Source organism: Tursiops truncatus, chromosome 3 (assembly GCF_011762595.2).
Source record: "Tursiops truncatus isolate mTurTru1 chromosome 3, mTurTru1.mat.Y, whole genome shotgun sequence".
NCBI classification, from domain to species: domain Eukaryota; kingdom Metazoa; phylum Chordata; class Mammalia; order Artiodactyla; family Delphinidae; genus Tursiops; species Tursiops truncatus.
In genome coordinates this window covers 130,153,293-130,178,344 of record NC_047036.1, presented here as the reverse complement: position 1 = coordinate 130,178,344, position 25,052 = coordinate 130,153,293, and the positions used below count along the sequence as shown (strand labels likewise).

General features: G+C 48.1%; 1 protein-coding gene across 4 annotated transcripts in view; it reads right to left on the bottom strand.

Annotated features, from left to right (window-relative positions):
* Nucleotides 1-347: 347 nt before the first annotated feature.
* The window catches only part of LARP1 (La ribonucleoprotein 1, translational regulator), a 57,223-nt gene continuing 32,518 nt past the window's right edge, over nucleotides 348-25,052 (bottom strand). Inside the window, exons 2-19 of one of the 4 annotated variants that reach the window (XM_019924788.3) lie at nucleotides 23,803-23,864; nucleotides 23,478-23,543; nucleotides 22,362-22,536; nucleotides 21,307-21,435; nucleotides 21,023-21,229; nucleotides 20,763-20,925; nucleotides 19,792-19,936; nucleotides 15,875-16,049; nucleotides 15,603-15,772; nucleotides 13,034-13,426; nucleotides 12,128-12,317; nucleotides 11,800-12,005; nucleotides 11,231-11,337; nucleotides 10,212-10,363; nucleotides 7,791-7,935; nucleotides 5,808-5,917; nucleotides 5,509-5,636; nucleotides 348-3,986 (exon numbers count right to left, since the gene is read on the bottom strand). In XM_019924788.3, the coding sequence (XP_019780347.1) occupies nucleotides 3,777-3,986; nucleotides 5,509-5,636; nucleotides 5,808-5,917; nucleotides 7,791-7,935; nucleotides 10,212-10,363; nucleotides 11,231-11,337; nucleotides 11,800-12,005; nucleotides 12,128-12,317; nucleotides 13,034-13,426; nucleotides 15,603-15,772; nucleotides 15,875-16,049; nucleotides 19,792-19,936; nucleotides 20,763-20,925; nucleotides 21,023-21,229; nucleotides 21,307-21,435; nucleotides 22,362-22,536; nucleotides 23,478-23,543; nucleotides 23,803-23,864 (2,933 nt within the window). In that variant the 3' untranslated portion in view covers nucleotides 348-3,776. The remainder of the gene's footprint in view (nucleotides 3,987-5,508; nucleotides 5,637-5,807; nucleotides 5,918-7,790; nucleotides 7,936-10,211; nucleotides 10,364-11,230; nucleotides 11,338-11,799; nucleotides 12,006-12,127; nucleotides 12,318-13,033; nucleotides 13,427-15,602; nucleotides 15,773-15,874; nucleotides 16,050-19,791; nucleotides 19,937-20,762; nucleotides 20,926-21,022; nucleotides 21,230-21,306; nucleotides 21,436-22,361; nucleotides 22,537-23,477; nucleotides 23,544-23,802; nucleotides 23,865-25,052) is intronic. The other 3 variants (XM_019924789.3, XM_019924790.3, XM_033853506.2) reach the window with 3 other exon arrangements.

Below are 25,052 nucleotides of genomic sequence, written 5' to 3'. Positions count from 1 at the left end.
GCCAGTGCCTGAAGTCCTGGAATTCCAGCTGCTGGAATGGTGTCGCTCTGGTCTGTGGCACTGCCTACAGCTGCCCCATCTCACTTGAGACACGAGGCGGACATGAATTCGAGGCTGGCAGAAGCTCTCCGTATCTCCGAGGAAACACCTGGAAGCACTAGCAGCCGTAGAAGCTGTGTCGGAGCCCCTGCCCTGGGCAGACTCCCCGACAGCACAGTGACAGAGCCCCGCAGAGGTTTCCTGTGCACATCCCGAGCGCAGGCTCCTCTGCATCTGCGGTCGGAAGGAGAACCAGGCTCCACCCCACACCCCCAACAGCTGCACCCCTCATGGGAGACCAGCCAGGCTTTTGCCTTTTCAAGTTTTTATTTTTATACATTTTTTTGTATTAAAAAGAAAAGCATAATTACCACAAATTACAAACGACTAAAGCAGGACTAGAATAATGAATGAATCACTTCAGCCTGGAAAGCAGATACTCTCAATAATATTAATGTTATAATACAAGCTCATTCAAGTATTTTACATTTTTTTGTCCTTGTAAGTGTGATATCCTAGCACATGGTAAAGATAACGTACTATGAGCATAAGGTGGAACCTTCTCCGCAAAGCCGGTGACAAGTTTTCCTCTCCAGTCAGAAATGGGCTGTATGCTCTTATCTTCTCTGCCTCTGCTATCAACACGGCTGAAGGAGAGGGTGGGGCTGGGGCACATCCCGGGCCCTGCGCACACAGGAGAGACCTGGGGCCCCCGCTCAGGAGGCACCAGGCGATTCAGACCGCTCTACCCAGGCTTCTGGCAAAAAACCACCACCCTCCCTATAAGCTAGTTGTCCTTCCTGCCCCTCCTCCCCACTGCCAGGGCTTTCTGAGCAACTTTCTTTTCAAAAACCAATCATCAGGAAAGGGAAAAAAAGAGCTACAATAGAACAAAACAAAAACATAACAACTTTGACACGGGGGGCTCTGCACCTGGATCTGAGCCCAAGGGGTCCAGGCTGGGGCAGGGTCGGGCAGCCCCTCTCTCCTGGTAGTGCCTTTACTCCCAGATTCAGGAGAGCACGAGAGAAACCTGCCCCTTAGCAGGGCCGAGGTACACAGACCTTCTGATGTTTGATGCCCAAAGGCTGTGTTGGCATGGACCAATCTTGGAAGGGAACAGGATGAACAGAAGGATTTGGGCAGGCTGTTGCTTTGTGTCTCCGATCTTGGATCCCCATGGAGGATGGTGCTTGTCACAGATACATCGGTCCTAAATTCAAGTGTCTTCAGAAAGTGAAGATGTAAACTACTCTTTGCAACATTAACTCCGAACATGTTACAAAAAAAAAAAAAAAGGAAAGAAAAAAAGGAAGAAAAAAGCTCCCCCAACCCCAGCCTGTGTTGAGATGACGTCCTCACCTCCCCACCCAAAAGGGGCTTCCTCTTTGTGGGGTGTCTGTGGGGAGGATCAGGGAGAGGATGGCAGCCCCCTGGCCTGGGAGTAAACTCTAGATAAGAACAGCCTTTCCCCATACTCCCAAGGCTTCCTTGTGCCCCCAAACCCAGCAGAGGACTAACACTGAGGTTTCTGTGGTGCTGGATACAGTACAGGGCCGAGCAACCCAAAGGAAAGAAAGAGGCAATGAAGGGAAGGAGGAGGGCGTCCAGTGTCTGGCACATTGTGGGGCAGGCACCAGATTGGGCAGGGAGAGGCCTCAAACCCCACTGTCAGAGCAGAGACCAGACACTCATCCTTGGCTTTCGAGACAACCGGCTCACAGGAACTAAGATGGGCTTCCCCATACTAACTGCTGGGAGGCCAGAGATGGGGGAGGGCACAGGCCAAAGCAATGAGGTGCCCAAGACACAGGGCAAGCCCTAGCCAGCCTGAGATACTGTCTCCGACTCCCAGCTTTAGGGCCCGACAGAGGAAGCAGTTGACAAGGGCCAAGAGGCGTGAGCACATGACCACCACCACCCTGTGGTGAGCGTGTTGGCATACCCGCACCCAGCCCCGTTTGTGAGGGTCAGTTTTGGGTCGCCCTCCCTAGCTCTGGATGCCAGGAGACTCCAGCCATTCCACTGTCATTCACAGCCCAAGTCAAGCAGTCAGTGGCTGGAGAAGTCAGGTATACTCTATGTCCACATATACCTTCCTGCCACAGGGCTTCTCCAACTGGCAGGACCCCCCCCCGCCACCCTCAAAGCCTCCTCAATCTCTCGTTCCCAGGCCGGGTCAACTGGAGGGTGGGCAGAGATGGCTTGCAGAGGGGGCGGGGCGCAAGATGGGGATACCCACCCGGCCCAAGGGAGGAGAACGGCATCTCTCTCCACCTTTTAAGAGACAAAGCCTCCTCGAGGTCTCAGAGATCTATCAAGGGAACGCAAGAAAGGTTTCCAAGCCTCAGCTGCCAAGTGTTCACCTTTCCCCTCTGAGGTAGGGGAGACAGTCAAGCCGAGGACGAGTGTGTCCCAGATCCAGGCCAACGCTGTCCTCCAACAGTCTGAAGCAAACTTGGCCTTGGCGTTCCAAGGGTAGGATGAAGGGTGTCACGGCAGGACGGGCCCTGGCGTGAGGCAACAGCAAGCAGAGCAAGGACACGACAGTGGCAGCAGTGTACAGACACGGGACGTCAGCTTCAAATGATGCAACAGCGGAGATATTCTGGGCACGGCTCTGATCTGAGCCGCCCCCAACTCTCTTGCCTACAGGCAGGAGGCACTGTACATGCAACTCAATCCAGAGACAGATTCTAGTCAATCCAGCCCAGGCACATCCAGAGAAGGTGGGAGCTCTTCGAGTTGACTCCACCGAGGAAAACAGGCATTTGGGTATTTCAGATTCCCACTCCACAATAAGGCAACTTTTAAAAAAATACTATTTCCAAGAACAAAACAAGAAAATTCCAAGGGTAGGGGAAAGACATCACTTTCTGTGGATTAGGTGGGGGTTTTCTGATGGTTTTTTTTGGTCTTTTATGGTCGATTTTGTCTTTTTTTTTTTTTTTTCTTTTCCATTTTCCCAAGGATGGAAAGGTCAGAGAAAAATAAAATAAATCATCTTTCAATAGTCTCTTCTGGTACGAGCAGCGTCTCTCTGGGCTGGGGAGTAAGGGGCATGGGGGGAGGGGAGTGGAGAGAGGCCGAAACCTTCCCCACCCCCACTCCTAGATCCTTTGGTTTCCTTCTCCCGGAAGATGGCAGGAGGGCGTGGTAGGGACAGCAGGGAGAGAACAAGGTGATGGCAAGCCCCAGATGATCAAGGGGCTGGTGCTCGTGGGGCCCAGGGACGCTGCCAGAGCCTTCTGTGAAACAGTGGTGGGCAATGGGGCCCACAGGGCCTTTCTGTGGGCTGCATAGTTGGCTGGCGGGGGAGCAGGACGCAGCTGTGGATGGGGACCAGGGTTGCGGCCTACCAGCCGCGGGCAGGGCTGCAGAGTGATTTTGGTAATCCAGACGAACTATCAATAATTTAAAACTTGATATATATATATGTATATATATATATATATAAAAAAAATTTCCCCCCTTACCCTCCCCCCCCCCCAGAAGAAGCTAGGATGTGAAGAAGAGCCATGGAGAGAGAAGAGGGAAGGGGTGTGTGGAGGCTCCTGCCCAGGGGCGCCTCTGATAGCCCAAATGGTGTACACGCTGCTACTCAGCACAAAGGCCCATCCTAACGACTACAGGCCTGTCCCTTCTCTGTCCCCTCTCCTGGGACTGGGCACCCCCACAGACTCTCACCTACCCCCTCCACCCCTTCTCCCCACAAAACCCCAGGGCTAAAGGGTTTTTCACTTTCCCAAAGTCTGTGCGTCCGAGTGCTGGCTTGTCCATTTAGCGTCTTCTCGGATGGGCTGGCCGGTAGCTGGTGTGGGGGGTTGGCCGACCACGGCGGAGGGCCTGCCGGAAGACTGGGAGGGGCACCGCCTCCTGCCCTCGCCGCTGCCACCTCCTGCTGCCACTGGGTGTCGCTTGTGGTTGCCCTCCTCACCCATGGGGGGCTGCAACAGAGGAGGGAGTCAGAGGTGATGAGGGAGCACTACTACCCACACCCCCTTCCTTGCCAGAGCTGTCTAGAGACCCCCTAACTTCCTACCTCCCAGTGTAGATGATGAATAGGTTTATGACCCTAAAAGCTAGTCACCCGTTTCATTAAGCACATCTCTATGCCAAGAGGCCAAGCCTTGTGCTGGTTTATGCACATTCACTCCGGTGGTCTACACCACCCTTTGATGTAGACATGACCATCTGATTTCACAGATGAGGACAGCGAAGCATAGAAAAATAATTTGCCAAGGGTCCCAGAGCTTTTAACTGGTAAAGACAAAATCTGGACCAGGCCCATCGACCTCTGAAGCCCAGGCCTTTATCCATACAACTTTCTGCTCCCCTTCTGAGAAGAGGTCACTGCTCAGGAGATGGTACATGGAACGTGGCATGCAATATGCTGCAATGCCTCCGCTCAGAAGGCCCAGATGCTCCTGGGGACCGCCTCACGCCCCTCAAGGCCCTAAAAAGGACACTGATCTTGAGAGTCAGACCGGGATCCAGTCTAGCCTCACCACTGCCAAAGATCCTGTAATAACCCCGAGGACACTTCCTTCCCTTTCTGGGAGCCAAGAGTGGAGCCCTTCTTGCTCTACTCCCAATAGGTCTTCCTATTCTCTGCCCATGTACTCCCCGCTCCAGGCCCAGAAAGGAGGAAGACCTTAAGGATGGAAGACAACGGACTCATCTTTTTGTCAGGACACCTGAGCAGCGCTGCCACTATCTCACTGGCTGGCCATGGGCTCCAGTTCATCCACTGCTATAGTGATGATAACGGTAACCCTGCTTGCTTCATATTATAAAGGTTAAATGAGGTCAGTGTAAGTGCCTAGCGCTATCAGTGTCAATTTTTAAATAAATGTGAGGACTATTATTTACTTCTATTTGCCCTTTTGCTAAAAGGTTTCAAGGGAATAAGATGACTGGCATATCCCTACTACATTATAATCTCTCTGAAGGAAAAAGTTTTACTTATCTCCGGAGTCCCTGAAGCACCTAGCACGGAAGAGGAACCAGCAGTAATAACTTTGACCCACCACTGGATGTCACTGTCGAGTCACTGCTCCAAGAAGATGAAGTGGGCGGAGCAGGGAAGAATCGGACATATTTTATAAACTTCTGGGGTTAGAACTGACCTCCCCCAGAAAGACATTTACCTTGGGTACTCATCCTGATCACCTCTAACTAGGGCACAGCAGCAAGGAGGGTTAGAGATAATAGGGAAAGAACATTATGATGGTTTAGCCACATCCACCATGGGAAAGGGAGGAAGGAGCAACCATACACCCTCCAATTAGCCTTCACTGCCCAACTTCTCACACCCTCGGTTTAACAAAGAAACTGAGGCCCAAATGCGGGCAGGAAGGGTCCCTGAGCTAGTGGCACAGCTGGGATCAAAATCCAGGTATCCTGATGTCTGGTCCAGTTTTCTTTCTAGGACAATCAGGGTGGGAAAGAGGAGAGACATCCACTCACATCCACTCGGAAGTCTTCAAGACGTCGGAATTTGCCGAGGTATTCTTGAAGTTTGGGGTCAATGTCCAAATTTTTGGCTTTGGAATATTTCAAGAAGGCCCAGAACTTCTCCAGCCCATACAGCTGACCTGCAGGGAAAGAGGAGAAAGAGGTAGAGAGAGACTTGGTTCTGCGAAGTTGAGAATTGAGAGGCTCAGGAGAGGGAGGTATGACATGATACAGACAAGCCCAGGCAGAGCTAGGGGCCGAGAAGACTGAGATGACCAGGGCTCGCAGAGCCCCAACTCTTTGACTCTTACCAGCTTCATAGTCCTTCACGGTTTCCTCCTGAAAGTCCTTAAATATGTCCAGCCGGAACTTCTTTTCCAGGCCATAACTGTAGTATCGAAAAAGGCACTCCAAACCATATCTGTAGAAGAACACAAGCCAGTGAAATTGGGACAGTTTCTTTATCTGTAAGACAGGAAATGCACCTGGATGATAGATGAACTATGAAACAGTTTAAACACATGGATTATTGAGAAAATGGTAAGCATACTTTGAGAAGGCTAACATTTAATGCTAGTCTAAATGAGTCCAGCATTAAATGTTTGCCAAGGGTCAGCAAACTGAGGCCGAATGAACGACAGCATCCTGCCCACACCCATTTGCCTATGAAATATCACTGGGTGCTTTCTGCTACAAGAGCAGAGTATTTGAAACAGAGACTTTATGTCCCACAAAGCCCAAGATATTTGTTGTCTGTCCCTTATGCAAAGTTTGTCAAGCACTGGCATGAACTCTCTGCAAAGCCATTTGACCATGCCAATTAGTAGGTTTCTTCATTTACCTCAGAAATTTCAATTCTAGGAACATACACCAGGGAAATGACCAAAAATGTAGACTAAGATTGTATAGATGTACAAAATTGTTCATAGCAGCATTATTTTGAAAAATTTAAATGTCTTAGAGAAGCAATTAAGAAAAATCATGGTAACTTAGTACAAAAGAATAATATAATCTATTAAAAATTATAATGGGGCTTCCCTGGTGGCGCAGTGGTTGAGAGTCTGCCTGCCGATGCAGGGGACATGGGTTCGTGCCCCGGTCCGGGAAGATCCCACATGCCGCGGAGCAGCTGGGCCCGTGAGCCATGGCCGCTGAGCCTGCCCGTCCGGAGCCTGTGCTCCGCAACGGGAGAGGCCACAACAGTGAGAGGCCCGCGTACCGGGGGGGGAAAAAAAAAAAAAAATTATAATGTAAATATACTACTGAGAGATGTTTACAATATATTATAAAGTAGAAAAAACACATTTCAAACTGCTATATGTAGAATAAACCCACTGTTGTAAAGAAATATGTAAAATGTATATCTATATATGCACACATAAAGTCTGGAAGGGCACAGACTACATATATTAAATATTATTGACACTGGTTATCTTTGGGAATTGGGATTTTCAAATGATCTTGTCTCATGTAACAACTTCTGTAAGAAGGCAAAAAGGTTAAGTATTTTAACAACATGGAAAAGTGCTCATGCTTATAAATGATAAATAAGACATAAAAGGCATTCCTTGCATGACCTAAATACACATAATATGGCAGAACGTTAACACTGGCTGTCTCTGTACTGAAGGACATTTTCCCCCAGCTTCTTTAAACATTTCTGTCCTTTTCAAATTGCTTACAGAGAAAACATTTTACTTGGGAGAAAAAGTGTCCCTTCAAAGGTTTTTGGGTTTTTTTTTGAATAGCAAAATGTTGAAAGCAACCGAAGTATCTATTAATAGGAGACTAGTTAAATAAATTATGGTACATCTATACAGTGTAAGACCATACAAGCTATAAAAAAAGAACAAGAAAGTCATTTATAAATGGATACAGAATGACCTCTAAAATATAGCCTTAAGTGAAAAAGTGAGGTGCAAAATAATATCTAATGGAGGCCATCTCTTGTGTAAACAAAAGAGGTGTGTGGGGAGACTCCCTAGGTCTGTTCTTGCTTACATAAGCAAAGTATTCTCAGAAAGGACTCACAAGAGTCTAACAATACTGGCTGCCTGTGGGGAAAGGAACTAGACGGCTGTAAAACTGGGATAAGGAGACTCCTCACTCGCTACATAACCTTCCGACTTCTTTGAATTTTGAATATATTACTCATTCAAAGTAATAATTTTTTACAAAGTACATGAAATATATATACAATAGATTTCCAATTACAGTTCTGGAAGTAGACCCAACGGAGAACCCTCACCACGCCCCCAAGCCCCAGCCAGAGCCTTCACCCCAATCCCACTCACCTGTAGCCTTCTTTGGCATCCTCCAGAGCCAGCTGCTTGAACTCCTCATACATCTTTTTGTTGAAGTGATCTCGGAGGAAGAAGGACCAGAAGCGGAAGAGAGTGTTCATCTCCTGAGACTGGCCAATGCCCAAGCGTTTCCGCTCTGATTGAGGAGGAAGGAGGAAAGATGTGTTTTAGAGCCAGGCTGCCTGTGCTTCAGGGGACAAATGATCCTGGGGCTCAAAGACATCGGTCTTTTCTCCTCCCAACTCCCTTCCTCATCACCTGCCCCCTTAAGTGTTTGGGGAAGTGTTTATTGAGGACTAACTACCCTGCGTCAGGCTCTGCTGCTGGGCACTGGGCCTGAGCACCCCCAGAAGTAGGTGGCATCAGCTTCAGAACCAGGTCATCCTGGTCTAGCTCTCCACCTCAAAGGTTACTGCTCTCAGTGTAGTTATATAACAAGGAAAAGCATGAACAAATAATTTGTGTACTCCAACAAATTATATTCTTCACTATATCATCAGTACCGATTATTTCAGCAGTCCTACAATGTTAACGAGTAAAAATGGTACCATTAAAAAATATATGTAAAACACCCAAGAAACAAAAGGAAAAAACAGAAAAATCTAATATCACTAAAAAATTAAGAACCTTTGTTCTTAAAAGGACATGATCAACAAGGTGAAAAGACAACCCACAGAATGGGAAAAACTATTCGCTAATTATGTTATCTGATAAGGAGCTTGTACTTAGAATACATAAAGAATCATTACAACTTAATAATAAAGACAAACAATCCAGATAAAAAGTAGACAAAGGATCTGAACAGACATTTCTCCAAAGAAGACATTTCTTACAAATAGCCAATAGCACATGAAAAAATGCTCAACATTATTAGCTATCAAAACCGTATCAAATCAAATCAAAACCATAAAAAGATATCACTGCATACCCACTAGGATGGCTATACTCAAAAAGATAGACTATAACAAGTTTTGGGAGGATGTGGAGAAATCAGAACCCTCATACACTGCTGTTAAGAATATAAAATAGTGCTGCCACTCTGGAAATCAGTCTTGCAGTTCTTCAAAAGGTTACACAGAGTTACACTATGATATGACCCAGGAATCCCACCTCTTCCACTCAAGATAAATGAAAACCTATGTCCACACAAAAACATGTACAGGAATGTTCAAAGCAGCATTACTCATGATAGACAAAAAGCAGAAACCCAAAATGTCCATTGATTGATGAATGGATAGACAAAATGTGGTACATCCACAGTGGAACGTTGTTTGATAATAAAAAGGAATGAAGTTCTGATACATGGTACAACATATAATGAACCTTGAAATTATTATGCTAAGGGAAAGAAGCCAGTCACAAAGGACTACATATTGTATGATTCCGTGTATATGAAAAGTCTAGAACAGGCAAATCCATAAAGACAGAGAGCAGAGTGGTGGTTGCACAGGCCTGGGAGGAGGTGGGGAGGTGGGGGGGTGGGGAGTGACTAGTAAGGGGCACAGGGTTTACTTCTAAGGTAATGAAAATGTTCTAAAACGGATTCTAGTGATGGACGCACAACTCCTAAATATACTAACAGCCACTGGCTGCACTGTACACTTTAAATGGATGAACTGTATGGTATGTAAATTGTACCTCCATAAATTACACACACACACACGCGCGCGCGCGCACACACACACACACACACACACACACACACACACACGAAGAGGGAAGTAAGGTAGATGAACCAAGCATTTAGCAGCCTTGTTTTGCTGAATAAAAGGGGATTGAGTGACTTAATAACTCCAAGTGAGCATTCAGACCGACTCTGAGCATCTTTAGAAACAACCTGACAGAAACCTACAGTTAAAAGCTATCTCCTCTGTGATGAAAGGTAACAGGTGAGAGCGTCTAGAGAGGCTCTCCTTGCAGTCTCATCTAGAGCAGGGGTCAGCCATCTCTTTTTCTGTGAGAGGCTGGAGAGTAAGTATTTTAGGCTTTGCAGGTCACATATGGTCTCTGTCATAAATTCTCTCCCTCCCCATCCCACAAACACTCAAAAATGTAAAAAACTGTTAGCTCCAGGGCTGTACAAAGATAGGCTGCTGGCTGGATTTGGTCCACAGGCCGTCACTGTTCTAGAGAATATATGCTGTCTCATGCACACCCTTTTGTGACACTGGTGGTCTTGCCAGACCCAGGAAAATTCTTGGTATTTTTTATATCAGTAGAGAAAGACCAAGGAACAGGAATGTTCTAAGCACCAGATTCTTTTTGCCTCCTGTATTCCAAAACTACCTGGCTATTATGTCCTATCACTTCTTGCTCTGAGGTTAGAGAAAATAGTCACCTGCTCCACCAGCCCTTACACTGGATCTAAGTAGTGGTCCAGGAAGCTCAGCCCTCTCCCTCTGTGCTTCTTACCGTTAAGGCAGCGCCTACGATACTTGTGGTAGACGTGTTGTGTGAAGCCGTTTTCCTTGAGCAGCTCGTGGGAAGGATGCTGGAACTTGGGCAGCGATTGAGGGGTACAGCCATAGCTGCCAACCGCAGGCGTGCCTTCTGAGGGGCTGGAGCTATAGAGACCATGAAACAGACAGTGTCACCAGGTTCCTCAGACCTGCCAGCCATCAAATAGGAGGGGCCTCTCTGGTCTCTTCCAGCAGCCAAGATCCAGCCTCTCACAGTGCAACAAACAAAGAGGCCCAGGTACTGTGCTAGGCCCGTACCTTATCATATATATCCATGGGTCTCACTCTTTGTACCGACCTTTGGATGCTCTTTTAACAAAGAGGTCACTGGGGCTCACAGAGACTGGGAGTCTTGCCCTGGGTCACAGAGCTAATATTTAACTTCCCAGATCTGTACAGTGCCCAAACCTGAGCTTTTAGCCATTTACTTATCCCGTGTTAACATTTGACTTTCCTTAATGAGCTGTAATGGGTTAACCCAAACGTATTTTTCTTAAAACCATGCCTATCTTTGCAGGGAGTAGACTGCACAGGTCAGTGGCTCCCAAATCTTGCTTTGGAACTGAGAACACGGGGGTAGTTTTCCTGAGAAAAAATAAAAAGGAATCTGGGCCCTACTCCCTGAAGCTCAGTCAGGAGATCTAGGGTGGGGTCCAGGAATCTGTATCTTTATTCAACTCCCTAGCTGTTGTGAGGGAGGCAGCAGACACCCACTTTGGAAATCAACTGAGCTGTCCTGTTGAGAGAACGCCGTGTGGCCGCCACACTTCAGAAGGCAGCCTCCCTCCTCCTGGGGTCTGGATTAAGCTCTCTAGACTCTGCTCCCGTTTTTTGGATTTGGATGAGGGCACCTTCCTTAAGTTTTCTTTAATTTGCAGACCAAAGACTTTCTCTCTTCTTGGTCCCATCAATGTCACGGCTCTGCTGCCCGCCCTGCAGTCAGCCTGACCTCCCTTCCCCACTGTCCCATACCTTATGGAAGCAGTCCGGGGCCTGTGCTCGCGGGAATCCATCACCCAGCCCACGTGACTCTCCAAGGGTGGGTTCGAGCTGTGTCTGGTCTTCCTTTTCCGAGGCATCTGCAAAGGTCAGTCCGGGACTCGTTACTAATTGTACTCATTCAACACTGAGGAGCATCAAGCATTTGTAGGACTAAGATTCCCTCCTAGGTGTGAGTTATCTCACAATTTATAAAGCATTTTCATGTCTATTTTCACATGATGTCCACAGCTGTAGGCTAGGAGCTGACACGCCTACTTCACAGATGAGGAGATCGAGGCTTGCTGGTGACATGATCTGCTCAAGGACCCACACCTGGTCAGTCCTCCTTAGGCCTTACCATGGCTACATGCGGCCACCACTCCCACGCCCAGTCCATCTTGCAGATGTGTCACTCAATCCTGGTGGGCCCACCAGCCTAAGAATACGGAGCAGGTGGGGGACGTGCCACTTTCTTGGCTCAAGGCAAGAGAGAGAAGCAGAGCCCTGGAATGCAGTGAAGTGAGCCCAAGACTCTTAGCAGCTCAGCAGGAACGCCTCACCTTAGCATCTAGCGTCCGACCTTCCTTCACCACTGGATAAAACCGTGACGTCTGGCTTGAGTCTTTGAGCTGCGGTGTCCGGGGAGTGCGAGGGGTCCTGGCGTTGCGATAGTTTGGCGACTCTGGGACAGTGGTTGGTAGAGAGCGGGCAATGGTGGAGGGCTCGGGGGCACCAAACAGCTTGTTGGCCAGGGCGTCAGTGGGAACTGCAGAGGCAGAGTGGGGACAGTAAGCAGAGGTAGGCCTGTGAATGCCTGTCCCTGTAAGGCCCCGTCGGACGGCTCCAGACCCTCCCACCCAGGCCAGGGTGGCAGGTGTCACCTCTCACCTTGCTGGAAGCGAGGTGGTCCAGGAGGGACCTCTTGGTTGGGATCCACAGGGGGCTCAGGGGTTAGTGTGTCAAACTGCTCCCGACTGATCATGTTGACTTTCTTGAAGTTCTCGACTTCTTGCTGCAGAGGATACGAGATTGGGGTGGGGCAGCGGGGGAGGGATGCTGGTAAGAAGACTGCCCTAGCCTGTTTAGGAATCAAGACATGCAAGAAGCTGAAGAGGGCAGCTCCTGCGACCACATACATGGAATTCTGGTCCCCAGGCTCTCAGCTGCCCCGTCACTATACCTCAACCCCAGGTACCCAGGCATGGGTGTGCTAACCCAGAATGGGGGAGTACTTGCCCAGCCCTCTCTGCAGCAGCACTGAGGTCAGGACTCCGGTTCCCCAGGAACGTGCTGTAGACTCCCCCACCCCGATTCTCTTCGGGCAATTCTCTCATCTCCACCGAACACACTACTACTCACAACAGAGGCTCACCAAAGGCCAACCGACCCCCACACATACCCACTCTGTAAACACCTACTATACCAGTTTTGACTGTTCCCAGGTAGCAGTGATTTTTTAAAAGACCTATCTTTCCTCCACATTTCACCCTCAAAGCAAGTTCCTCAAAAGGCTTTTAAACTTTTATATATGCCTAACAGAAATGACGATCCAAGTCTTATCCTATTCCTCACCAAAGTGGCTAGCCAACTTAAGACATTAAACACGGACGCTCAAGAAGCAGAGTGACCAGCTCTTACACTGGCACAGTCCACCGTTCACGTCGAGCATCACCCCCTTTTGTTAGAGGAGGATGCTGAGGCTCTGTGCCCAAGGTCACACGGCTCGTCAGCCTTCCCCTTCCACACGTTACAGGCACCCCAGGCCCCACCACCACTGCTAGGCCCAAGACTCACCTTGATCTGGGAATACTCGGGTTCAAACTTCTCAGTCCACAGGTCCTGCTCGTAGTAGAAGAGCCCATCGTTAATGACCTTGGCCAGCTCAGCGCTCATCTTGGCACGCGAGGTGTGGTTGCCTGTGCGGTCCCCCCCCGGGTGCCGGCGCATGTAAGGTGGCGTCTGGGTGACAATGAGGATCTTGTTGACATCCCGGTCATCAATCTCATAGTCAGAGTCCTCATCAGACCAGGCGGTAAAGGTGTTCTTCCGCCCATCCATCTGCTCCATTTCCTCGTCAAACAGGAAATCCAGTTCCTCTTGCTCGTCTTGATCCTTGGACATCAGCTGCTGAGAGGGCAGCTGCTGAGGCAGAGTAGTCGGGTGGAGGAACCGGGGCTCCTCTGACTTCTAACATGGGGGCAGACCAAGGAGAAAGGGAATCACCAGGGAATCACCTTATACCAGGCCCTGTCGCTGTGCCCTGGGAGAAGCCCTGACCTCTCAACATGGGACTGTTACAACTGCGGCCCTGATAATGCCAGCAAGTCACAGCTGTCAGCCTCGGAGTCAGCCTCATGGAAAAAGGATGTCCCGTACGAGTCCAGGCTTCTCCGCTCACAGCTCACATCACAGTCACTGATAAACACTGAGATAACAACTTCCCTGCACGTAGGAACTGCACTCTCATTTACCTCCACAGCACCTGGCCTGAGAGTGGGTACAAGTTCAACAGGTTGATTCATCCATTTGTCCATCCCCAACACCTCCCAATAAACTGGAATCTTCATCAGGCACGAACCACAGCTGCCTTGCCTTCCATCCTATCCAGTACTTAGACTGGGATCTAGCAACAGCACATGTTCAACTACTTGATAAATGGGCAAGTACCCACTGGTACCAGGCCCTGTATGAAGACGCTAAAAGCAGAAAAAGAACAAGACCAGGTCCTTGAATTTATGGAGCTCTCAGTTTAGTGGGAGAAGAAGTCAACCAACCAACCAACTGCAGTGTGTTATGGTGAGGACTATAAATAGGCCTCGTGGAGCACATAGGGAGTAGCACTTAACCAGCTGGGGGTGGGAGTGGGGACAGTCGGGGAAGGCTTCCCAGAAGAAGTGACTATGAAAGGACGCGCATAAGTAAGCCAGATGAAGGCAGGGACAGAGACAGTGAGAGGCAAAAAGAAAACAAACAAAAACACAGCATGTCCCAAAGGCAAGAGAAAACAAGACTGTTTTCAGCCAAAACAAAGTATTCCAGAGTGCTGATAGGCTGAATTTATCTGAAATTTTGGAAGTAAAGCATCTGTCTACCCCATAGTATATATCTAAACGTCAATTCCCTGCTGTGCAAAGCGCTTTCTGTATAAACTCTAACCCTATTCTCTTTTGGAAGGTTCACGATAGGTCAGGTGGGAGTGGGGGCTCGAATTCTGGAATGGGGGCTAAGCACGGGTCCACCTTTCCAAAGCCTTTGCAGTCTGCAGCACTGAACTGAACTCTGTCAGGTCCTTGTGCACTTACTACCCTACCCTCTCCTCATGACTCCAGCCTAACCTCTGACACTTTCTGGAAGACCGCAGCCAGAACAGGCTAGGAAGTCGGGGTATAAACAGGAAGGGAGGAAGAAGGAGTTGAGGGGGGTGGTCACAATGGAAAAGGGAGCACAGAATTCCATAAACCCAAAGTCCAAGGTCACCTCTGAGGCCTCCTCACAAGCCCCAGACCAAGAAGGTCTCCAAAGAAGGGATGGCAATGGGCAGGTGAATGGAGCAAAAGTCTGCTCCTGAAAAAGGGGCAGTAATTTTAGTTTGAGATTGAAACACTTCTCTAACAGGGGACTAAATGTGAGCTATTCATATATTGCTTTACTATTTCTAGAGCAGTCTAATCCCTCCTTACTTCCATCCGAAAACGGAGAAAATGAAGCCTTGAGATATTAAAGAAGCTTCCCAAGGTCAGCAGCCAGCAGTGACAGGAGACCTGTGTTCTAGTCTAGACTCTGTCCAGACTGTGTGTCTGCTCCCCATCCCTTCCCTCTTCAGAAGGTCTGAGGGGCTTATATATGGGACAGTGAGGACAAATTCAGGGGGAAGGCACTAAAAATGCAGCCCCGGGGATTTAGATGGGGTCAAAAGAACAGCCAAGGGACTTCCCTGGCAGCCCAGTGGTTAAGACTCCGCTTTGCCACTGCAGGGAGCATGTGTTCGATCCCTGGTCGGGGAACTAAGATCCCGCATGCCACATGGAGTGGCCAAAACCAAAAAGAACAGGCATGTGTTAAGAAACACTTAATACTTAATGAGACACTGCTGCCAGAGGCTGCATCATCTCCTCCTGTGAAAAATGCCATTCAGGATCTCACGGAGCTAAGGTTGTCCTGAGGGGTGATCCCCACTGGAAATGGAAACAGGCCATATCAGCCTTCCTGCGGTCACTGGTGACCTCCAGCTCGCATTACAACCCTGAGCCACCCAGCGTGCCTGCCAGCCTCTACAAGCCCAGGGCTCTGTGCCTTTGCAACACCCCTCCCCACACTCCAGGCCAGGACCCTAGAACTCAGGTGCGTGGCAGGCCTCACTCACCTTGGGTCGTGCTGGGGAGGGCCGAGGTCTTTTCTTCACTTCAATCCAGTTCTCAGAATCCAGGTCAGGGAGGCTGGCAGACAGGCCCTTGGGCAGGGTCTTTAGGTTGCTGACCTCCTCTGTTTTAGTTGGCACTGGTGTGACAGCACGGGGAGAGCCAGGCGCCGACTCTAAAGGGTGGAAAGGGGAGATCCTCATCCCTCCAGCCCTCCTCCTGATGGCCAGAGGACAAGGGCCACAGGGAGGCATCCACATGCCAGCAGGGTACCTACCTGTCTCCTTCTGATAGTGCTGGCGGGGCACAAACTCTGGGCAGTTGAGAAGCTGGGAGAAATCAGTCTGGGAATAATCCACTATTGGGGGACCAGGAAGAGGCCATTTCTCTGGCTCCTCCCTTCGGCGGACTTTTTCATCAACGATCTCCACCACCTTGCTGTCCTTTAGGGCCTGCAGGGGAGAAAGAGGGAGAAGATGCAGAGGAAAGACATGGACGGACTGAGATCTTGGAAGCTGGTAGATGACTGAGCCCCATGAGCTCAGGGATAAGTCCAGTGCTGGCAGGAGTATAAGAAAACTGGTACCATCTTCCACGACCAGCGGACGGGTGAGATGTTCAAACTTGTAGGAGGGTACCAACATGAAAAACACACCTGCCCTTTGACCCTGCCATTCTACTTCCAGGAATCAGCCCCAGAGAAATACTTGCACAAACAGGTGACAACATAAGATCTGGATACAAGGCCATTCACAGCAACACTGTCTGTAAAAGGAAAAAACTGGAAACTACCTACGCTTGCCACCACATAAGCAATTTAAACCAATTATGGCACATCCATTCAATGGAACACTATTCAGGCTTTAAAATCAGCTTCAAATGTGCTGAGGTGGTAAGAGTCACAAAAAAGCAGGTGTAGGTCAGTGAGTTTAAGATCCCATTGGGGGACTTCCCTGGCAGTCCAGTGGTTAAGACTTCACCTTCCAGGGACTTCCCTGGTGGCGCAGTGGGCAAGACTCCACACTCCCAAAGCAGGGTGCCCAGGTTCAATCCCTCGTCGGGGAACTAGATCCCACATGCATGTTGCAACTTAAAGAGTTCACATGCCACAACCAAGGAGCCCATCTGCCTCAACTAAGGAGGCTGCCTGTCGCAACTAAGACCCAGCGCCACCAAATTAATTAATTAAAACGAAAAAAAGACTTTGACTTCCAATGCAGGGGGTGAGGGTTTGATCCCTGGTGGGGGAGCTAAGATCCCAAATGCCTTGAGGACAAAAAACCAAAACGTAAAGCAGAAGCAGTATTGTAACAAATTAAATAAAGACTTAAAAAAACCCAAAAAGATCCCATTGGTGTTTGAATTTTTTGGTGTTTGAATTTTTAAGTAAAAACATACAAATGCACACAAATTTTTCTAGGATTCACAGGTAAAGTGCTACAGGTGTTTATCTCTGGGAAAAAGGGTGAAAAATGGAGGGGGGAGAAGAGTTTCCTTTTAAAAATCTTTTAGGGGCTTCCCTGGTGGTGCAGTGGTTAAGAATCTGCCTGCCAGAGCAGGGAACACAGGTTCCAGCCCTGGTCCGGGAAGATCCCACATACCACAGAGCAGCTAAGCCCGTGCGCCACAACGACTGAGCCTGCGCTCTAGAGCCCGCGAGCCACCACTGAAGCCTGTGCGCCTACAGCCTGTGCTCCGCAACAAGAGAAGCCACCGCAACAAGAGAAGCCCGCGCACCGCAACTAAGAGCAGCCCCCGCTCACCGCGACTAGAGAAAGCCCGCGCGCACAGCAACGAAGACCCAATGCAGTCAAAAATAAATAAAATAAAATAAATGAATTTATTAAAAATTAAAAAAAATAAAAATCTTTAAAATGGAAGAGGAAAACATTTTAACACGTGACAACATACTGTGTTGGTGAGGCTGAGGAAGAGGCACTCTCATATACTGCTGGTGAGAATGCAAAAGGCACACCCACTAGAAAGGGAATCAGGTAACAGCTAGCAAAATTACATATGCATTTGCCTTTCAGTTCAACCATCCCACTTCTAGAAATCTACACCAAAGACACGGGCTAAAACATGAAAAGATTATATATATATATATGCACCTGTAAATAAGAATGAGAGTACCTTTCTTCTACTACTACTACACGGTCAGCTCCCAGATATATTAAGAGAAAGCAAAAAAAGCGTGAAGAAATACATGCGCTGTATGTTACCGTTCATCTAAGAAAGGGGAAGTATATAATACCCACAGAGGCATTTACTCAATTTTTTTAATAGAAAGATTCAAGAAAGGTTGCTTATAGTAAAAGAAAGGGAAAAAGGTGTAAATAAGAAAATTTTAAGTCGGGCTTCTATGAACATACCATCTGACTTTGGAACCACATAAATGTTTTCTATAAATGTAAAACAAACATGAAGACGTAAGAAAGCAATCCCCAAAACGTGAAAGCAAAGCGAAGCTAATGAAACTAATATATATTAAGTTAAAGAAACAACCACAAAAAAATTATTTCAAGTTGAAAATAGTCACTGACTGTATAAATAGGAAAAAAAACTTTTTAGGAGTGGGAGAGGTACTATAAGTATAATGTGTATAAACTGTAGAGTAAAACAAATGAATAGTTATGGTAATGTTGTTACGAATTAGGATTTTTGGCATGGGAGAAAGTAGTAGTTACAGATTAAAGATACTTGGGGTTATGTGTATAGACCCTATAGAAATTTTAATAGAAATTATCAGTACAATCTCATGATGTATTTTATTAAAACAAACAAACAAAAAGCTCTAGAAACATCGACCAATCAAGTAGCAATAAACACCGCTACAACTCAAACTGTGTTATCTAAATACCAAAAACACCACTTCCCCAAAATAGAGGACCCAGAGTTCCTTAAAAAAAACGGCCAATTTCAGATCTGGGACAGGAAATGTACAAGATGAACCAGGGTCCCACTGGCCAAAGACACAACAATTTGATTCAGCATAATAACTACAATAATTTTGAAATAAACAAAATGTTTGAACCTACAAGTTTGTAATGATATTAAATGATACTAACACAAAAAAAACAAACTCGAAATGCACTGTTCACCTTTGAAGGTTATTAGGGATCAGCTCATAATTCTGAAAACTGGTTAACAAAGGAAAAGATCAAGCACTTATCTGCCCTTCCTGTTCGAAGTATATACTTCTTGGTAACCAAATAGTTGATAATGCAAAGTACCTCCTTAAAGAGGTATTCCAGCTAACAAATAAAGACAGATTGACAGAATATAAACATTTTGTAGTCCCTAATGAAGTAACAGGCAGTGATTTGCAGTTTATATGGCAAAAAAGAGCACCAAGTGAAGCATTAAGTGACAGCTGAGAGAATATATCACTATCTATAAAGTATTCTTGACGAGGAGGGAAAAAAACAAACAATCAACCAAAACCTGAATCTCATCAGGCTTCTCAAGAACCAATTTACAAAAAAATCTGGAGTACAGAAGAACATGTGAAATGATACCACTCTGTCCTATGGAAAATTCTACAAGATATACAATCTAGCATATTCAAAAAATAAACTGCAAGGAAAAAGAGAGGGAGAGGAGGAGACTTAATAAGACAATAATATTGGTCTTATCTGGATCCTGATTCTCATAAACTACGAAAACATTTTTGACAAGTGGGGTGAATTTGCAACTGATGAGATATTTGGTGATATTAAAGAACTGTTAATATTTTTACATGCAATAATCATATACTGATTATTTTTTTTTTAACAGGCCTTTATCTTTCAGACACAGATACTGAAACATGGATGAAATGTCAGATTACCGGAGAGTTCCTTCAAAGTAATCTGGGAAAGGGAACATGAGGAGACAGATGGAACAAGACTGGCCGCGAGCTGATAGATGCTGAGGCTGGGTAATGGGCTCATTATACCATTGTGTCTACTTTTGTAAATTTTCCATAATAAAGGGATGGGTGGGGGGAGGGGGGGAGAGAGAGAGAGAGAGAGAGAAGGGGGAGGGGAGGGGGAGGGGACGGGGAGGGAGAGAGAGGCTGGCCAAGCCTTGGAATCTTAGCGTAAGTAATGAGATGAGGACTCTTCCAGGGTTTTCTGCCTTGGCCCAAATTCCAGCTCCTTAAGTAAGGACCTTTCTTTCCTCTGCACCCCAGCCCCAGGGAGAGAGACATACCGCAAAAATGAGTGAAATGTCAGTGGTAAGGGCCTGTACTCGGTGGAAGGACGCAATAAGTGTGATGGGAAGGAAACCGTCAGCATCCATTTTCCGTCGCAGGAAGAAGTCTCGCTCTAAATTGTCCACGCTGAAGTAGTATTCACTAGGTGGAGGGGAGAAGAAGTATGATTGCTTCATCATTTGTGAATATGCCTTCCTTGTTCTGTACACTCCAGGAAGCTCACATAGCCTCTGACCAACCCTGTCCCTACTGTACTTACAGTCCTAAAGGCTGAAAAGAGATGATGTTATCCTTTCATGGCTCCCTAACCTTGGGTCAAACTTCTCTCTGCCCTTCAGCCTCTTTGTATGCCTGACAAGCTCCTCATCCTCCTTTAAAACCCAGTCCCAATACTGTTGGTCACTTTCTCTTCTGTTCCTGAGCCACTTATCACACTCTTCTGCAATGATCTACTTCCTTGTATGGCTCCCCCACTGGACTGAGAAACAACGTATTAGAGAGGTTAGGAGTTAAGGTTTTGCAAATCAGACAGAAATAGACTCAAATCTGCGCCTTGTCACTTACCAGTTAGGCAAGTGACTGGGCTTGTATGCTCATCAATAAAAAGGGGATAAAACCCAGCTCATAAAAATTAAATAGACAACCACAGGACTAAATAAGAGAATGCCTATAAGGCATGGAGCACTGAGCCTCACCAATAATGCTAGCGTTCTCAATGCTGCCGTTACAAATAAAGGGATAAAGTGGAGCAGAGTCTAGACATTTTCTCTCCTTTTAAAAAAATTAACTAATTAATTTTTATAATGGTAGTACAGTTCTCTCAAGTTACCTTTTTCAGGTCCAGCCAGAGGCAGCAACTGCTGCTAGCACCAGAAGGGCCTGCACAGCCCTACTCTACCAGGCTACCATCCTCGGGCAGCCCCCAATCCTACCCATATCTCCAGGAGGAAGGCGCCTGTCCACTTACATCTGGCGTTTGATGTAGTCTTTAAGCAGCTCCTGGTCCACGCTGTAAAGCTCAGTGCTGCTGACATTGTCAAAGTAGTAGGTGATGTTGTTCATGTACTTGGGGGTGCGCGGCCCCTCTGCACCGTCAAACTTTCGGTAGCCGAACTGGTAGTCAAAATGGGCTAAGGGGGAAACGGGTGTCATGAGGGAGAGGATACCCCTGCCCGCCCCCCACCGCACTCCCTCGGACATCCCGGAGCCCAAAGGGGCCTCACGTACTTCGAGTGCCACCCCGGCCGCGTCCCCGGCCGCGACCACGCCCCCGTCCACGGCCACGGAAGGAAGCCCGCGCCCCACCAGCCCCATCACTCTTCACACTCGATGTCTCATCCTGGTCGTGCCAGGCAGGCTCCGATTTGGTCTCTGGTTGCCAGGCTGGGGTGGGGGGGGCCACGGGCACGGGCACGTAGGTGGCAGGCTCAGACCCTATGGGGAGAGGGGGCGCCGGGTCAGGCCTGAGGAGGAGCCCCATGCCCAGGCCCTCCGTAGTGGGAGGTGCATACCTTTGATCTCCCCGCGGTTGGCAGGTGTGTGTCGTGGCTCTGGCGGGCGAGTAGGGCGAGAGACCAGTTTCTCTCTGGGCACTTCAGGCTTCATGTCTATTTGCAACGGAACCCACTTGTGTTTGTTCCCTGGAGGACAGCATGGGTACAAGAAAGGCTTGAAGGAGAGGTCCCTCCTGGCCATCCCTACCCCCAACACTTCTGTCCCTGTCTGGGGTCTCAGGCCTGAATCACCATCTGGTGACCTTGGGCAGATTCCTTTCCCTCACTGGACCTCATTTTCATCTCTAAAATAAGAAGGTGGTGGACTTCACTGTGATGGACACTCTCGGTTGACTCCTAATATCAACTTCTCCACCGTCAAGAGAACCCCCTCTGGAACCAGACACATGGCAGCCCAGAATCAAGACTGCACCTTCAGGCTCCCTTAGACACGTGCCGAAATTCTACCCAGGGGAGCTGAGTGGAAGCAGTCAATTCCAGGGTGAGTCCCTAAAAGGCAGGGAGCTACTCCCCCCTTTCCCCATCCTGCTAGGTGGAGTGAGTCATCTGGAATGAGAAGAGCCAACACACAGCAAGACAAAGGAATCAAAGAGCTGCACCTGGCCTACTTCCACCCAGCTCTCAGGTGAGAGAAATAACCTTCCATCCTGGTCAGACCCCCTGTTCCTCTGGATATGTATGAGAGCAGCCAAACCTGTACTCTAGCCAGTTCAGCCAGAGCAATGGGAATTCCTGCCTTTTAAATGAAATCTAACACGGGACAGCAATACATCAAGACACACAAAGAACACTCTGAGGCAGAGACCCCGCCCCCGTCTTCTGCACTGCTAGAGCCCCAGTGCTGAGGACAGGGCTTACCAAATGCTTGTTAAAGAAAAGGAACTGATGGACAGATAGTTGGAGTGAAGCTTGCTGACCCAGTGGCCTACACCCATCAGCCTCCCAAGGACGTCTTGCGGGGGCTCCTGAGGTTGCTCCAGCAGCCCTGGCGTTCCGACATTTCTTGGTTCTGCCCTACCACCTTCTCCCGAGTCCTGATCCAAGCCACTCACCTTTCTTCTTCTGCCCGCCTCGCTGGTAGTCCTCATCCCCGTTCTTCTCCTCCCCCGATTCATCTGATTTGGTTTTCGGGCTCTCCTTACTATCACTCCCCTCTCCTTTCTCCTGTTCCTTCATGTCTTTTTTGGGTGGCAGCTTGCGGGCAGGCTGAGACTTGTGGGACTGTGGCTGCAGCGCGAAGTAGAGGAACAGGGAGGTGATGTGAGTCTGAGAGCCTCTTGGGATGGGAAAGAAGGGAGCTCCCTGTCACTGGAAGAACGGGGTTGAGGAGCTGGAGCATGTGACAGCAGGTTGGGCTGCATGGATTCTAAGGTCCTACTTTCACACCTGAGATGCTTTCGCTGGCAAGAGTTGTCAAACAGGCAGGAGGTAGAGGACAACCTGTCTCTCCAGCTTCCTTAAGTCTAAATGACAGAGACAACCCCCAGGGCCGGGGCTGCGGCCTGCAACGGGCAATTGTTTTACTCCCTACAACAGGATCACATAGTTCAGGTCACCTGTGGGACGGAGGAGATGCTGGCCCCTGGTCTGTCCACACCAACCCTGCTGTGAACTAAAGGCCAGTGTGGCCAGAGCCAGTGAGGGACCTAGCTGTCAGCCCAGAACGAAAGTGCTGGGAAGGAGAGGACTGACCAGGAGTCCATCTTCTGCTAGGGCTCAGGAAAGCTACATAAGCTTCCCCATGACCTGTGGTGTGGAGGCGGGTACCTGGCCTAATGATCACCTACAGGCAATCCAAGTGTAGTGATGGAGATCACAGGCTTTGAAACAATACAACACACCTGACTTCTAATCCCCACTTGGCCATCAAGGGCTAGTAATTAACCGTCCCCAGCCTCAGTGGCCTCATCTGTAAAATGGGAATTACTGAAGGACCTATCTAGAAGTCACTGAGGGTTAGATGAAATGATGAAAAAACAGCACTTGGCAGTCCCTGACACACAGCAAGGGCGCAAAGAATGATTCTTAGCTATTTCAATGTTGCCCATATGGTACCAACCACTCCTCTTAAAAAAACAGAAAGGTAACAGCTGAGGCTCTGAAAGCTTGAGGCCAAATGTGAACATGTAGACAGAATTCAAACCTGCCCATCCCTCCCACAGACTCACCTGCACACTCTTGTGGGCTATCTCTCCAGGTGTTGGCCAGTTGATTGCATCTCCAAAGTCACCAACCTGCAAGGCACATTCTATGAGGGGTAACCCTGCCTCGACCATTCAGGCCCTCATCCAAAATACAGCTCCACTGAGAGATCAGAGGCCAAAATCAGTCTGTCCACGAGGACCATCCACAATGTAGAGACCCAGAAAAAGTGCCCCTCCTATTCAGAGAGAACCCAGAAGTACCTCGCAGTCCAGAAGCACTCACTACAACAGAAAAGAGGCTCCCACCTCCAGGAAGTCCCTGCTTGGGTTGCCAACTCCTACTTCTTACCTTGCTACCTTTGCGCTGTTTAGGAACTGCTGCCCTCACCACCCTGGCCGGAGCAGCATGTTCTGTGGGAACAAGAAGGGAGGGAGAGTTACGCAGAGCCCATGGGAGGGGCCCACAACCACCTCCTCAGCCTCATCACTACCCCACTCCACCAAACAACCTGCAGGCTCCCAAAGGAGGAAGACGCGGTGGGGACGGGAAGGACACATGCTCAAACACCTCTTTCTGAAGAAATCATGGCAAGTGCGATCATGGAAGCAGCAAGCAGCCGAAACCCCGAGAACTCAACTCGGAGGACCCTCACCGCTCTATACCCTCTTGTGAAAAAGGGAACTGAGTCCATGCCAGGGTTTGCTCTGTAATTCAGGGCTCCCGAATCGACCCAGATTCCATAAAGGGATCTGAAAGACCCTCTCTGGCTCTAACATTCTAGAAGTCTGTGTGTGAGCAGACTTAGGAAGGCAAGATACAAACCCTAAGTGGGCAATCCAAGGACCTCTTCTAAGCCCCACATGTCAGGGCCAGCCCTGTCCTCAGTGACCTGTGGTCAACAGAAGAGTGAGCCATTCAGAGAAGATGTGCCTGCCTTCCAAGTTTCTAAAGAAAAAGTGAGACCCCCATTTGACTCAATGGTTCCACCTTTAGGGATTTATCCTAATGATACAAATTAGACAAGTGTTTAGGGTTATGTGCAAAGATGCTGAAAGGGCTATTCATAATTTCAAAAAAACTGAAAACAATACATGTCCAATAGCAGGGAACTGGCTAAATAAAAGTTCAACAACGTTTAGAATGGTCATAAAAAGATAACGATCTCTACTGATATGAAAAGATAAACACAATAAATGAGAAAAGTTATAACCCTATTTTTGTAAAGTAAATAAAAAACGTATACGTACACATACACACAGTAGAAACTCTAGAAGGAGATATAACCGAGTATTACCAGGAGTTAAGTAGTATGTTTACAGTGATTTAATTTTGTTTGGGGTTCTCCAGTAGTTTCAACAAGGGCAGACCGGGATTTTTATTTTTTTATTTTTTTGGCTGCACTGCATAGCTGCAGGATCTTAGTTCCCCAGCCAGGGATCAAACCCACACCGCCTATAGTGGAAGTGCGGAGTCTTAACCACTGGACTGCCAGAGAAGTCCAGGGGCTTTTTAAAAAGAAAAAAAAAAAAATTTTTTTTAAGGCAGTGGCTCTAATAGGTCTGGCCCTTCCTACACCTACCCTTATTTTTCCAACTTGG